Source organism: Cynara cardunculus (assembly GCF_001531365.2).
Source record: "Cynara cardunculus var. scolymus isolate 2C chromosome LG 13, CcrdV1, whole genome shotgun sequence".
Taxonomy (NCBI): Eukaryota; Viridiplantae; Streptophyta; class Magnoliopsida; order Asterales; family Asteraceae; genus Cynara; species Cynara cardunculus.
This window is the reverse complement of record NC_037540.1, coordinates 41,529,662-41,543,537: the sequence shown is the minus strand read 5'-3', so window position 1 is coordinate 41,543,537 and position 13,876 is coordinate 41,529,662. Positions and strand designations below refer to the sequence as shown.

At 33.2% G+C, this 13,876-nt stretch overlaps 2 protein-coding genes across 3 annotated transcripts; one reads left to right on the top strand and one right to left on the bottom strand.

Annotated features, from left to right (window-relative positions):
- Positions 1-2,853: 2,853 nt before the first annotated feature.
- Positions 2,854-3,252, bottom strand: LOC112525072 (auxin-responsive protein SAUR68-like). Its single transcript, XM_025135009.1, has one exon. The coding sequence runs from the start codon at positions 3,250-3,252 to the stop codon at positions 2,854-2,856; it is 399 nt and encodes a 132-aa protein (XP_024990777.1).
- Positions 3,253-5,537: 2,285 nt separating this feature from the next.
- LOC112525479 (lysine histidine transporter-like 8) lies at positions 5,538-8,941 on the top strand. 2 transcript variants are annotated; one of them, XM_025135624.1, is made up of 5 exons: positions 5,538-6,111; positions 7,070-7,206; positions 7,512-7,942; positions 8,246-8,377; positions 8,456-8,941. In XM_025135624.1, the coding sequence occupies exons 1-5, from the start codon at positions 5,573-5,575 to the stop codon at positions 8,939-8,941; spliced, it is 1,725 nt and encodes a 574-aa protein (XP_024991392.1). In that variant the 5' UTR covers positions 5,538-5,572. The 2 variants fall into 2 exon arrangements, with proteins under 2 accessions (XP_024991392.1, XP_024991394.1); XM_025135626.1 differs by lacking the exon at positions 8,246-8,377.
- Positions 8,942-13,876: the final 4,935 nt, after the last annotated feature.

Here is a 13,876-nt window from a genome sequence, read left to right as displayed (position 1 = left end):
GCACCACCCTTGTAATCGAAAAAAAAAAACATAATTCATTCATATTGGTATATCTAATCATGTCTTTGCCTTACAGATGGAGAATTAATTCAAATGCATGACCTTTTATGGATTAATGATCTAAAGTATTTTAACATTTCCATTAGCATATAATTAAGGTGGTGTACTGTATAGTATAGATGATTGATAGTTGCCATTTGCTTATAATTTTTTTTTGCATTAAGTACACACATATTTTGTATCCACATAATCTTAACCATATCTGTGGCTCATAGCAGTCTGCTTTTAGTCGTGTGAACCAGTTGTTTGGACCCATATGTGATCCAACCATCCGACAACAATTTACTTATGTTTGGTTTACCATACATTCTTGGTGCACCTGTCGAGCTACAGTTATGGCACCCTCCGAATCCTGTTATGTATATAAACAAATGCTCTTTCACGTCTCTCAAAACAAATCAAACAAAAAACACAATGATAAGCCCCAAGAAACTAATCAGAATGGCAACACTAAGGCAGAAACGTTTCACATTTCCGAGAGCGGCCAACGGCACAACCAGAGGTATTGATAAGGGTCACTTCACAGTATACACATCTGATGAAATACGCCTTGTGATGCCACTGTGTTACCTCAAGAACGAGGTTTTCCTAGAGCTCCTGAAGGTGGCGGAGGATGAATACGGGCTGCAGATTGACGGGCCGATTAGGCTGCCTTTTGAAGCCACATTTATGGAATACATGATATCTTTGACAGAAAGATGTGTGTGTAACGATCTTGAGAAAACGCTTCTCATGTCTATAATTACTTCCGAAAGGTGGTTATCGAATTCGAACATTCAACTAGAACAAAGTCATCCCCAAGTGCCGATTTCCGGCTTCTGAATGCAGTCAGATTATTCCTACTTATTTTTCTAAGTGTATAAGACAGCAGATTCTAGCACCATCATACAGACAATTGAGTCATGAAATCCCTCAAAATATTGCCTTTGTTCATAGATATTAAGAGCTAGAAAAAGCTGTGCTCTTAGTGCGAGATGTTCAGAGAGCATTGTAGGATCATTGCTTCCGTAGTTTTTCTTCCAAGTGTGTAATTCTTTTTAGTTAAAGTAGTAATTCAAAAGAAATTGTAAATAAAAGAGACAAAAAAATTTAGTATTTAATGGGACTCAAAAAGAAATTCAGTATTATACATGTATTAATTAATTAATTATATTGGATAAGAAAATATGTAAAAATATTAATTGGTCATTCGTTTAATAGTATTGCTTATTGTTAATTTCTCTAAGTTTTTTTTATCTAATATCAAATGGTTTTATCTAATATCAAATGGGTTGTAATTGGGTCGTTGCGATTACGGGTTGGGTGTCTAATTGTCCAGGCGGTAATGATAGAAGTCGTAACAAGGTAGCCGTACTGGAAGGTACGGCTGGATCACCTCCTTTTCAGGGCATATATCTACTAACCTTTATAGATGACTTTAGCAGGAAACTCTGGGTATATTTTTTAAGGAAAAATCAGGAAATGAGGAAGAATCAAAAAACAATTAAAAAGAGAGACATCTATATAGCTGGGGCCAAGACGGTGATAACGAGTGGACGACGACGTGGCAACGAGGAGTCGACTCGAGCTTGATTAACTTTTTCAAAGTAGGCTCGAGCTCGAATATTTTTTGAGTTATCAAGCTTGATGCTCGTTTATGGATTCGAACTCGCAATCGATTAACTTGTTTATCAACTTGAGCTCGAATTTTTTTTATATTTTTGTTGTATGATTAATGAATATATGAGCATGTTTGCCTTCAAAAAGTTTATGCTCGAATGGCTCGGCTCGACTCAAAAAATTTAATTGAGTTTTCGAACAATATCCGAGTTGAACATTAGTGTTATGAAGCTAGGCTCGTTAATTGAAAGAGTTATATTTTATGTTCGGGATCAACTTGAGCTCGCGAACTATTAAGCTCGAGCTCGAGTAACTCGTTTATATATAAAAGCTTAAATAGTTTACACTTTAGGTGCGAGGGATTTGAATGACATATGGTTTGGGAACAATAAACTGATTTAGGTATTTGTTTTTTAATTGAAAACCTTCCTAACCAGTTACGAATAGTTTTTTGGGTTAAAATGATGTAGGTAACAATTTCTATAAGTTCGATTATTTAGTTATTCAAGAAAAATATTCAGCTACTTGATCGATGTAAAAGAAATGTCTGTTAACCGATTATCATCACAACTCCACCATATCCTAATTGGAATGTTTAGTACCTTGCAGTTTGCACCATTAATTAACCCATAAAAGCTCATGTACTTAAATTGTGTGCGAGGCAAAGGCATGTGTGATCTGATACACCATGCAATATAAATAATTATGTGTGACACAATCAAATTAATACGCCTTAATTAATGCCGACAGGTCCTTGTCTGATATCTTTCTTTGTGGTCGATGATCATTGATCAAGTTGAGATAACAGGGCAAAAGAACCAGTTTAGAGGTCTGGAAAGAAGGCAGACAAACCATGTGATTGATGAATCCATTTGGACATTCGAACCATGTCCATATTAAGTTTCTGGTTTGGGTTTTAGAATTTACGACATATACCTCGACATCGATATAAATTGCTAAGTGGTTCACTCGCATACGGATCCAAGATGCACCATCCATATTGTATGGGTGGCGATACGTATGTGCTACGAACTAACGATTAATATGATGTAATTGTCAAAATAAAATAAAAAGGTAAGCTGTTGAGAAAGAATTAACAAAAGGCAATTTCATTGAAGTGCTCTCTCGTGTCTATAATGTTGCTATACAGATTAATTGTTGTTAGATATATAGAACCAATCATTCTCTAAGTAATTAGCAGACTAGTAACTGGGTGTGAGCTTGTTCAGACAGCAGGTTTGAAGTAGACAAGCACCGCCATGAAGTTATAGCAATGCGAAGTTCTTCCTCACGCTCTTTGCTCATCGGACATTCGATTTGAGATATTGTGTAGTTCATAAAGGTGGCTCTTAAGGGCAGCCTAATCGGCCCATCGTTCTGCAAACCGTACTCTTCCTCAGCCATCACCAAGATCGCTTGAAAAATGTCGTTCTTGAGATAATCTAATGGTATCACAAACCGTACTCCATCAGAAGCGTACACCACAAAGCAACCCTTATCAACAATGGTTGCACCACGACCACCATCCACAGCTCTTGGAAAGGCAATTCTTTTACGCCTTAGTGCCACCAGATTCTGCCACTTTCTTGCCATTCTAACTAGTTTCATGGGGTTGATCATGTTGTTAATAGGGTTTGTGGAAGAGAAAAACCAAGATGATTATTGTTTTGTTAGTGTTTAAAGACAGAATCGATATATAATGGTTATATATACACATATTCACAAAGGCAAGAAAAGAACATTATCATAAATGAGTTTTTGGAGTGTAGGGACAAAGGGGAGGCAGAACCATGTGATATATATATGCATCAAGCCATCAACGTAGGACTGTTCAGACATATAGTGGGTGTGTTTACTGGTTTTTGGTTGGAAAGGAGGAACTTATCTGGCGACATGTGGGTCCTAGCTAGCTAGAACAAATGGCTCATATCGGTCGCGGCTGATGCTATATGCGAGCCACAAGATTTGATCCAGATGAACTCATTTAGATCAGATTATGTCTAATGTCTATATGGAGCTATTAAAATTGCCTACCTAAACTTTCCTAAGTTGTTTCAGATGGTGTTTGGGTGCACCAAGGTTATAAGAGCACCCACATAGGGGCTTGCAAATTGAATTGCAAAACCATTTTTGTCGGACAATTGCTGCCATGTAGGATTTAAATTGCAAATTTTGCAATTCAACTTGAAAGCCACGTGCACCAACCACCTCTCCAAAACTATTTAAATAAATTATTATTAATAATGTTAATATATTTTTAATGTTAATAATTTTAATAATGTTAATATATTTTTAATAATGTTAATATATTTTTAATAATTTTATAAATTAATAATGTTAATATATTTTTAATTACATTAATTATATAATAAATTAAATTATTTTAAACATTAAATTTTATAATTACATAAAATTATAATCTAATATATAAAACATGTTATTAATTAAAAAATAATTAGAATGTATATATAAATAATTTATAAAATAGTTAATAAATGTTGTAGTGGGGACCACTTTTGAAAGTGTAGGTGACGTGGCACAGTTGAAAGTGTTGTAGGTGAATTGCAGGTGTGTGGAAGATAATTGCAAAAGCTGATGTGGCACAATTGAAAGTGTAAATGAATTGCAGGGATGTGGATGGTCTAACACTCTTGAAATAATAACAGTTTACCTGTGTTTAGGTCTTTATAATCTCTCTCAATGGCGAATGAGTAATTCTTGAATGTTTTTCTTAGCAATTATTTTTAACCGTAAAAGAGCAAGAGAATCAGAGTTTCAATATATACTAAAGAGAAAGAGTCAGAGTCTAGTCATGTGTAAGACTCCAGCATGTCCTCAAAGTGAAGGCTAAACGGGCACAGGAGCCCCAAGAATAGACGCGAAAGAGTGTGACGAGTCTTGAAGTGGTGCTACAGCTCTGATGTAAGATTAAGTTGAACTTTGTCAAATTACTCCCCAAAAGAATTATTGAGAATAAAATGAATGTTCCAACATATATTTAGAGGAGAAGTGATCAAAATCTAGTCGATATTGGACTACAACATATACCATAAAATGGGTTCCTTGATACCTAACATTTCACATACATTTAATTCGCCTTAGATTTGGTGTTTGATATCTATGGCCAGTTCGATAACAATAGGAAGCAAATTAATCCATTGGGGGGTTCCTTGTGCATTATTAATAGCACCAATCGATGTCGTAAAAAATTGAATGACTTGATTGCATCTCAATATGTTCATTATTCGTCGAGCTTTGACAATAAACATAAATGCATACAGAAACCAATGTTAAAACATAGTTGTGGATCAATTTCTCCGTTTCTTACTTAACTTTGTTTTTATATTTTAATTATTTTTTAGTGATAACAATTATTTGGTTTCTTTAAGAATTAGGTGGCTAATTAAAATTTCTTAGTAATAATAAGCCATTAAATTAAGTCTAATTTAGGTAGAATTAGTGATATTATTTTGACTTGGAGTTTTAATTGCATATATTAAATTCAAATAAATAGAAATCAAGAAAGTCGAATATCTCATACTACGTAAATACTTACCAATTTTTAAAACTTAATTCGTAGTTATGGCATCACTAAATTTATACACCACAACTTTGATTTATTCTTATGTGATTTTTAGGGTATTTCTATATATATATATATATATATATATATATATATATATATATATATATTGTCATTACAAGTAATTATTTGTTTTCAATATTCCCGTTTTCCAAAACGAGCGGTAAAAGAGATTTGAGTAGATGATAACCGTAGTCAATAAAAATACTCTAAACCTATATGGATAACTAATGCACAAGCCACTATTTTCTATATGTACCCAAAATTTATGATCAATGGAAGGTACATTAAAAAAAACCCTAAATTGAAAGGCAAAGCCAAAATCCTAACATGAGAGAGTCTGATGATCAAGTTAGCTCCGCCCCGATAAGCCCAAGACCACCGTCGGCCGGCCACTGGCCACCACGAGTAATATCAGCTCCGCCTTCTCAACTCCAATCACCATCCTTATCTCGATCACCACTAAGTCAAACACCACATTCCACCACCAAAACTAAAACCGGCCACAAGACAACTTTATCACACACTCTGTCGGTGATCTCTGCTCCTGTCTCGCAGTATAACTCACCATCGATGTCACGATCACCATTTCTTGGGACACCAGACCGCCCTATGACAGTGCCGGCTAGTGGAGCCAGAACACCCCTTGGTTTTATTAGGTCTAGGAACTTGACACCAAAATTCTTGACACCTTTGGCTAGCCCTCTTAGAAAGGTCCTACACCTCACCAAGCTAGACCCGCATGATGCTTGGTTGCCCATCACTGAATCAAGAAATGGAAATGCTTTCTATGCAGCTTTTCACACACTTTGTTCTGGAATTGGGATTCAAGCACTTATTCTCCCTGTCGCCTTCACTTTTCTTGGCTGGTAAGGCACCGTAAGCTAGCATATAAGATTATATTGGATCCAGATTCAAACTGCATGAATCTTTGACTGTGTTTATAAGATTAACTATGTAAAATTCAGCTTTATAAGACTTGAAAAAAATGTTTTAAGTGTCCTAACACACTGTCTTATAAAATTGAAGTTTATAGGATCAAACAATTATGTATCATATGTAAATGTATTACAATAAGTCGATAGGATGGTTTGGGCATCTTAATAAGTTTTTAGGACATTTTTATAAAATAAATATCCTATTAGTATTTTTATATGACATTATTTGAAAAAATATATCATAAAAACAAATGTGCTATTAAAAGATGTATTCGCCGGACATTTTTTGGAAGTGTCTTTAAAAAAAAAAGCTAATGTGATATTTTATGTCAAAAGTGTCTTCAAAACTTGTTAGGATGTTCAACATCCTATTACAGACGGACCCAATTCAGAGCATACAATGGCCCATGCCACTGTATTGTTCATTTGTCATACTGTAAAAGATTTTAGGGTTGTGAAAAGTATCATCGTATTAATTTGTTGTGGGCCACCATATACATTTGAAACTACAATGAAAACATGTTTTCTTTTGTAGAGTTGGTTTGCAAGGCTTTCTTCCACCCAAACCTGAGTTCGAATCTTGTTCGTGTCACTGTTTGAAATTGAAAATATTTCTCTACATTTGTTTCTTATAGTCAAATGATGTCACCGTTTAAAAAAATCTCTGGTCCCTTCCATGACCATAACACTTATATATAGGGCATGCAAGTTCTATAAAAATAGTGTACTAAAACATTTAGACATCTTATAAAACCAATTTTGTTGTTTATGATCCAAACCCCCAAATTTACATGAACTTCTATGTTGCAAGTATAACATATTACTAAATTGGATGGGATCCAGATTCCAAAAAGAAGTTAATCTAATAAAAGTTTTTGTTTTGTTATAGGGTATGGGGTATCATATCGTTGATTTTAGTATTTATATGGCAACTCTACACTTTGTACTTGCTAGTAAATCTCCATGAATCAGTTGAAACTGGGATACGACACAGCAGATACATGCAATTAGCAAATGCAGCCTTTGGTGAGCAATCTTACACTTTTGACTTCAAGAAAATTATCTTGATCCATCAACTCATCATTCATATGCATACCCTTTTTCGCAAGGGAGCTATGCATTTTTAAGAGCAACTTGTGAGAAAATAACACATTTAAGGAAGAATAATTCTATATTAAAAGATGTTTTTGTTCTTGTAGCAAACTAATTCACATAACTGTTGGAGTCTCATGTCAACTATATTTGTTGGAACCTTCATTCTCTCCTCGAGTTTTCTTTTTAAAATTATTTTAATGGGTTCCACATATTCTCATGCTAACAATGTTTCACAGGTGAAAGGTTAGGGAACAGCCTCGCCAAATTTCCAATAGTGTATCTGTCAGGGGGTACTTGCGTGGCTCTGATCATCATTGGTGGATCAACTGCGAAAATCTTCTTCGACATCGTTTGTGATGATTCCTCTTGCAAAGCTGGAAGATTGACTCCAACAGAGTGGTACTTGGTGTTCACATGCGGAGCAGTTCTCCTTTCTCAGTTGCCCAACATGAACTCAATAGCTGGGATCTCATTGGTTGGTGCAATTACAGCTATTGGGTATTGTACAACAATATGGGTCGTATCAGTGGTCGAAGGTAGACCACCGAATGTATCCTATGGTTTGGTAAAGGCACGATCAGATGTTGCTAGGGTTTTCAACATTCTCAATGCCCTTGGTATCATTGCTTTCACATTTAGAGGCCACAATCTTATACTTGAGATACAGGTAAATGTGGTGATAAACTTGATGATGACAAAAAGGTTGAGAATATGTGTGCATAATGAAAAATTGGATTAAAAAGTATAACATATGGCAAAAGAGAACAAAATGCTCGTTTTTTATTTATATAATTTGTTGGTTCCAATTTTGGTTGTATTCATCTATTTTATATTCGAGTAAAAGATAGGGGGGTCTTCTTTTGTTTTAAAATAAAATGTTGTAAATCGTGTCATTTCACGATTGAGATCTAGTCGCATATTCTCAACATTTTTATCATTCTTATTATTGACTACATAGATTTCAATATAGGCTACCATGCCCTCAAGTGAGAAGCATCCATCTAGAATTCCTATGTGGAGGGGTGTCAAAGCTTCATATGCTCTTATAGCTATATGCGTATTCCCCCTTGCAATTGGTGGTTATTGGGCTTATGGTCGGGAAGTAAGTTGTTATTCCTATCTCTTTTGCAAGTTATATATAGTATAAACTTTTAACGATATAATTATTCCTATTTTATAGATTCCTGCATCTGGGATGTTGAATGCATTGCTCATGTTCCATGGTAAAGATCTAGCCAGGTCAGTTCAAGGGTTAGCAAGCTTACTCGTAATCATCAACAGTTTAACTTCTTTCCAAATATATGCAATGCCAACGTTCGATGAGATGGAGTCTAATTACGTTATAAGGTTCAAGAAACCATGTCCATGGTGGCTCAGGGTGGTCATGCGGTCCTTCTTCGGGTTTGGAAGTTTCTTATTTGCAGTTGCATTTCCTTTCTTGGGAAGTGTGGCCGGTTTAGTGGGAGGAATTGCTTTACCCGTGACATTGGCATATCCGTGTTTCATGTGGCTAAAGATCAAGAAACCACAAGTTTATAGTCCCAAATGGTGGTTAAATTGGGGACTAGGTGTTTTCGGCATGGTGTTAAGTGTTGTTGTGATTGTTGGAGGGTTTTATACGATTATTGACACCGGTATTCAAGTAAAGTTCTTTAAACCACAATAAATTTAATTGACAGATTTTCTTATAATATCAAAAATGTCATGTCTTTCGGAAATGATCTATGTGCTCCATTTCACTAAGCATATGACATAGTAGACATGCTTGATTGATAGTCAAGTTAATTAAAAAAAGTGTTTAAAGATCGATAACAGCCGTGAAATTTAGACATTGGCAAACATATTTTTTTACATTTATAAATATTTCGTTCGATATTTAAAGAATTGTGATTCTCAGATGATGTCTCATCTCTAGACATGGCCAACAACCGGTCCTGAGCTGGAACCAAATCGGTCCTGTGTTGAAACAGTAACAATCCGGACCGGTCCCGATCCCATCGAAAATACTAACTAGTCCCGGGCCGGACCATACCTTGTTTTTGGATGAAAATTATAACTAGTCCTTAGCCAACGGTCCCAAATCGATCCCAATCGATTTCCTGAAACATTTGGCCATCTCTAGTCAAATGCATAAAATAGCCTCACAATTTATTTTCATAATGTTGTAGAATTTAAATTAGCACATCCAACCCTTGGAGAGTTAACAAAGTCAAAAAGAGTCCTTTAAGTTTCTAATATCTTTAAGTTGTTCGATTAATAAAGATATTGAGCAAAGTAAGTTGCCACATTATGTGTGTTATTTTTTTTATTTAATATCATCATTAACATAGTGTATACCATTTAGAACAACATGTTCGTATCAATAAACAAGTTGACGAATAGACAACAAAGAAAGAGAGTGATTTAAGAAATATATTTGGGAATTTAGCATATTGTGTAATCGCTCTCGTAAATGAATAGAGATTTGTTCCCATATATGACCTAACAAGGAAAATGAGCGTAACTAATAGGTGTCATATTTTTACAATGGGTGGAAATATATATGGTGACATATCAATTAGAAACTGCGTAAATGTTGGAAACTGTGTGGACCAATATCCATTGTCGAACCATTTTGATCAAGGAATGAGAATTAGACGGTGGCAAATGTCTAATTAAACAGAAGAAAGGAAACAAAAGGCTAACTAGGGTATTATAATCGAAACGTAAATTAGGAACATCTTAATCCCCTGTAAAATCCTCGTACACGATTCATAAGCATGTTTCATTCTAAATCATACACAAATCGTAGACATCTGCAAAAAATACGATTTCATATATTCCAACATACATGGTTCCCATCATTTTCACATATGAATGACGAATGAGCAAATTAACCAAGGAAGACACCAGCACGTTCGAAGTAAGAATTTCTTCCCGATCCATGATTTTGTCTATGCTTACTTGTTATTTACGATGCTCCGAATCACAAGTAGAAAAAGGGGGTGAGAGATTATGATGAAATCCACGTTCTAAAAAGTCATTGACGCACCCCCTGTCTTTTAACGAGACTAGAAATGCTAATGAAGCACATGGGGCAATTTCGACTATGGAAATGAAACAAAAGAAAATAAATGTTGATTTATAGTATAGTATATATACATTTGTCGGTCTTGTAGACTACATGTAGTGGTTCTTATTGGAAGCAAAACTAAACCTTAGTTTCGTTTCATGTATGATTTGGGGTTTAATTACGTGGGTAAATCGGGAAAACATTTTCTTATTGGTATCGCATGTATGATGTTTCAATCATATATTATTTTGTAGGGTTAACGTTATGATTAACAAATATATATGTGGATGATGGAAGCAGTTTTTCTAAAGACCATTAGTCATGTTAACTGTGTTGTTTCATTTGTGAAATAAATTTGGTGATGTCCTTCCTGTTGATTCATATGAGGTGTTATTTCATAGGTGTCAAATGGTTTATAAAGCATACAGAACAAGATTTTATTGGGCTTTAAAAAATGGTTTGATGTTAACTGTGTTGATTAATCAATGTACCAAGTTTGATGTTATCTTTTCCATTGGTTCAAATTAAACGTTGTTTCATAGATAAAACAACATTTGGATTCAAATGTTTTATAAATTATTGTTGTTCCATCTATGAGATAACACAAGATTTTTAATGGGCTCCTAAAAACTGTTTATTATTAATTGTGTTCTGTAATCCATGAATTAAACACACAAAGAACTAAGGAATCGTTTACCAAACGTTTATCCAGGTAAACATTTATCAAGTCATATTACCTTACCAGATGAATATGTCAAGAACCAAGAATTTTACCTGGCAAGGATCTTACATGTTAAGTGGGGTCGATGACTCTTACCACTAACGTTTATTGGGTAAATTATTGCATACAATACCGTTTTGATAGAGTTCTAAAGGTGGAAAGGGTAAAATATTTTAACAAAATATTTTCAAGAGTATATATCATCAATTTGAATCTAATGTATTATTTTAATATTTATCAAATGTAGTTTAACGTACAAGTGTTTTTTTTCGAGTCTAACGTGACATCTTTCTTCACAAAGCCATAATAACTGTATAAACTTGGTGATTACATGAAGATTTTCCTTAACATGTTATAAAATTACGATATCAACATGGAACTTAAAAAACATGGCTTATTAATAATGTAAAATATAAAATAGTATCTAACGTATAGTTTAATTGATAAAATGTAAAATAATCTCCAGCTTCACAAGAGATGTTTTTAAAAATGGGTTATATAAGTTAGATCGATACTAATCAACTTTTTACTTAAACAATATAAAATAATAAGTGTCACGTTTATTTAGCAAGTTTCAAAGCATCTTTTTTTTTATCCACATTCGGCCTACACATGCAATCGATACATACTCAAATTAACTTTATATATATATAGTTGGGTTCACGTGAGACCATGGGTTTTTTGTGAGACCCGTAAGACCAATTTATGTTCGTTGATCAACTTTATAAGCTAATGATCTAATGGTCTAAAGTTGCACAGTGGCAATTTTGTGATTATTGAGAAGTCTCGTGACAATTTTGTGATTATGAATGTTCAGATTGTAGATCTAATCAAATGGTTGAGAATTGGTCTTACGGGTCTCACGAAAAACTTTTGGTCTCACATGATCTCAAGTCTCTCTCTCTCTCTCTCTCTCTCTATATATATATATATATTGAGAGAGAGAGAGAGAGAGAGAGAGAAGAGCGATCAAATGAAAACCACCCTCATTTGTACAAACCATTCTCATATGTCGATTTAATTGTTTAATCTTATGAAATTTTTTCATGAAATTGTTTAATCTTGTGAAATTGTTTCATATAATACTTTTTTTGATGAATTTCTTTCATATATGGTTATAAAATTGTTTCATATAATATTTAATGAAATTTTGATGAAACTGTTTTATGTATTTCTCTAAAATTAAAATAATGAAGATGATAATATCCATGATTAACACCCTCCACAATAAAAATGGTTAATTAACCTCTCATAATTACAAAAAAAATGAACAAAATGAAAAATTATTATTGATTGAATTAGGTTTTCACGGTTTGTACAAATTGAGTGGTTTATATTTGAACGCTCCTCTCTCTCTCTCTCTCTCTCTATATATATATATATAGAGAGAGAGAGAGAGAGAGCCGGGATCAAATGAAAACCGTCTAATCCTTAAAAACCGTGTAAACTAATTTCGATAAATAAGAAAATTCTTTTTTTTCTTAATTAAATTTAATCATTAAAGGTAGATTTGTCATTTACATTGTTTTCGATTAAATAAGAAAGTTATTAAGAGATCTTAATAAGATAACATAATAAAGGAAATTTTAGAAATGATAATATTTTAATGTTTTTTAAATTAGAATTTTAAAAATTAAATATTATTATTTGGTTTCTCGGTTTATTAGTGGTAACAATATGAAAATCGAAAATTATTATATTCATTAATCAACGAAATCAATAACAGATCCAAACAAAGATTCATGACCGATAAAAATATAATCAGCTGTGAAACAGATTCATGTTAGATTTGTTCATGAAAACGTTCATTGAGGAACTTGTTTTATAAAACGTATGCAGATTGATTATATTTGAAGGTATATATTGACTCTATGAAACGCGTTCACTTAATGGTTATCAAAACATGTAATGGTAAATGCATTGACTCTATGAAACGTGTTCGTATTTGAAGAAATTGGCAGATGAAATGGGTGCATAACGAAAGTGAAACCATTTCATAATTGCTAAAAAAATGTTGTGTAATTAACAAACAGTGAAACAATTTCATTATTACAATGAAATGGATCCATGTACCAATAACATGAAAATGACAAATGTCTCATCATGCATTACGTTGATTAATGTATTGATGAAACTGTGAAACCATTTCGGTCATGAAATGTAGTACTATTTTTTTTATGATGAAACTGTGAAACCATTTCGGTCATTACGTTTATTACAAATGATTTTGTTTCATTAATACTAGTTGTGTATCTGCGCAATGCGGCGGGAGCCATGAATTTTAACGATTTTGAAATTCCACTGGTTTTATAATATAAGATTTAACGATGATATATGTTACACTTGGTATTTACATATTAATACAATTTGAATAAATAAAAGTTATGGTTCCAATTACAGACTATCGATGGAAAAAATTATATGACAGTTTAAAATCCAATATCTTTAAAATCCAACATATTTAAACGACTCCACAAATGTGTTCAATTTACACCAAGAGCAAAGAACCAAGAAACTTGAGTTTTAAGATAAACACTCAAAACCAATAAAGAAAACTACAAATTTGACAGATCATAAGCCATGAAAAGACAAAAAAAGATGGGTTTTAGAATGAAATTTCAACTGTTTATCCTCTTTCTTGTCCAGAAATTCAGATTAAGGTTGAATTAATACATGTATATATATATTTCAAAAAAACCCAAGAACATATTAATTCAGAACATATTATACAGTGCAATTTGGACAACCTAACCCCGAAATATATAGTATATATATAAATAAATAACTATAAAAGTATAAATCGTAAATATTAAAAATATTTTTTCACA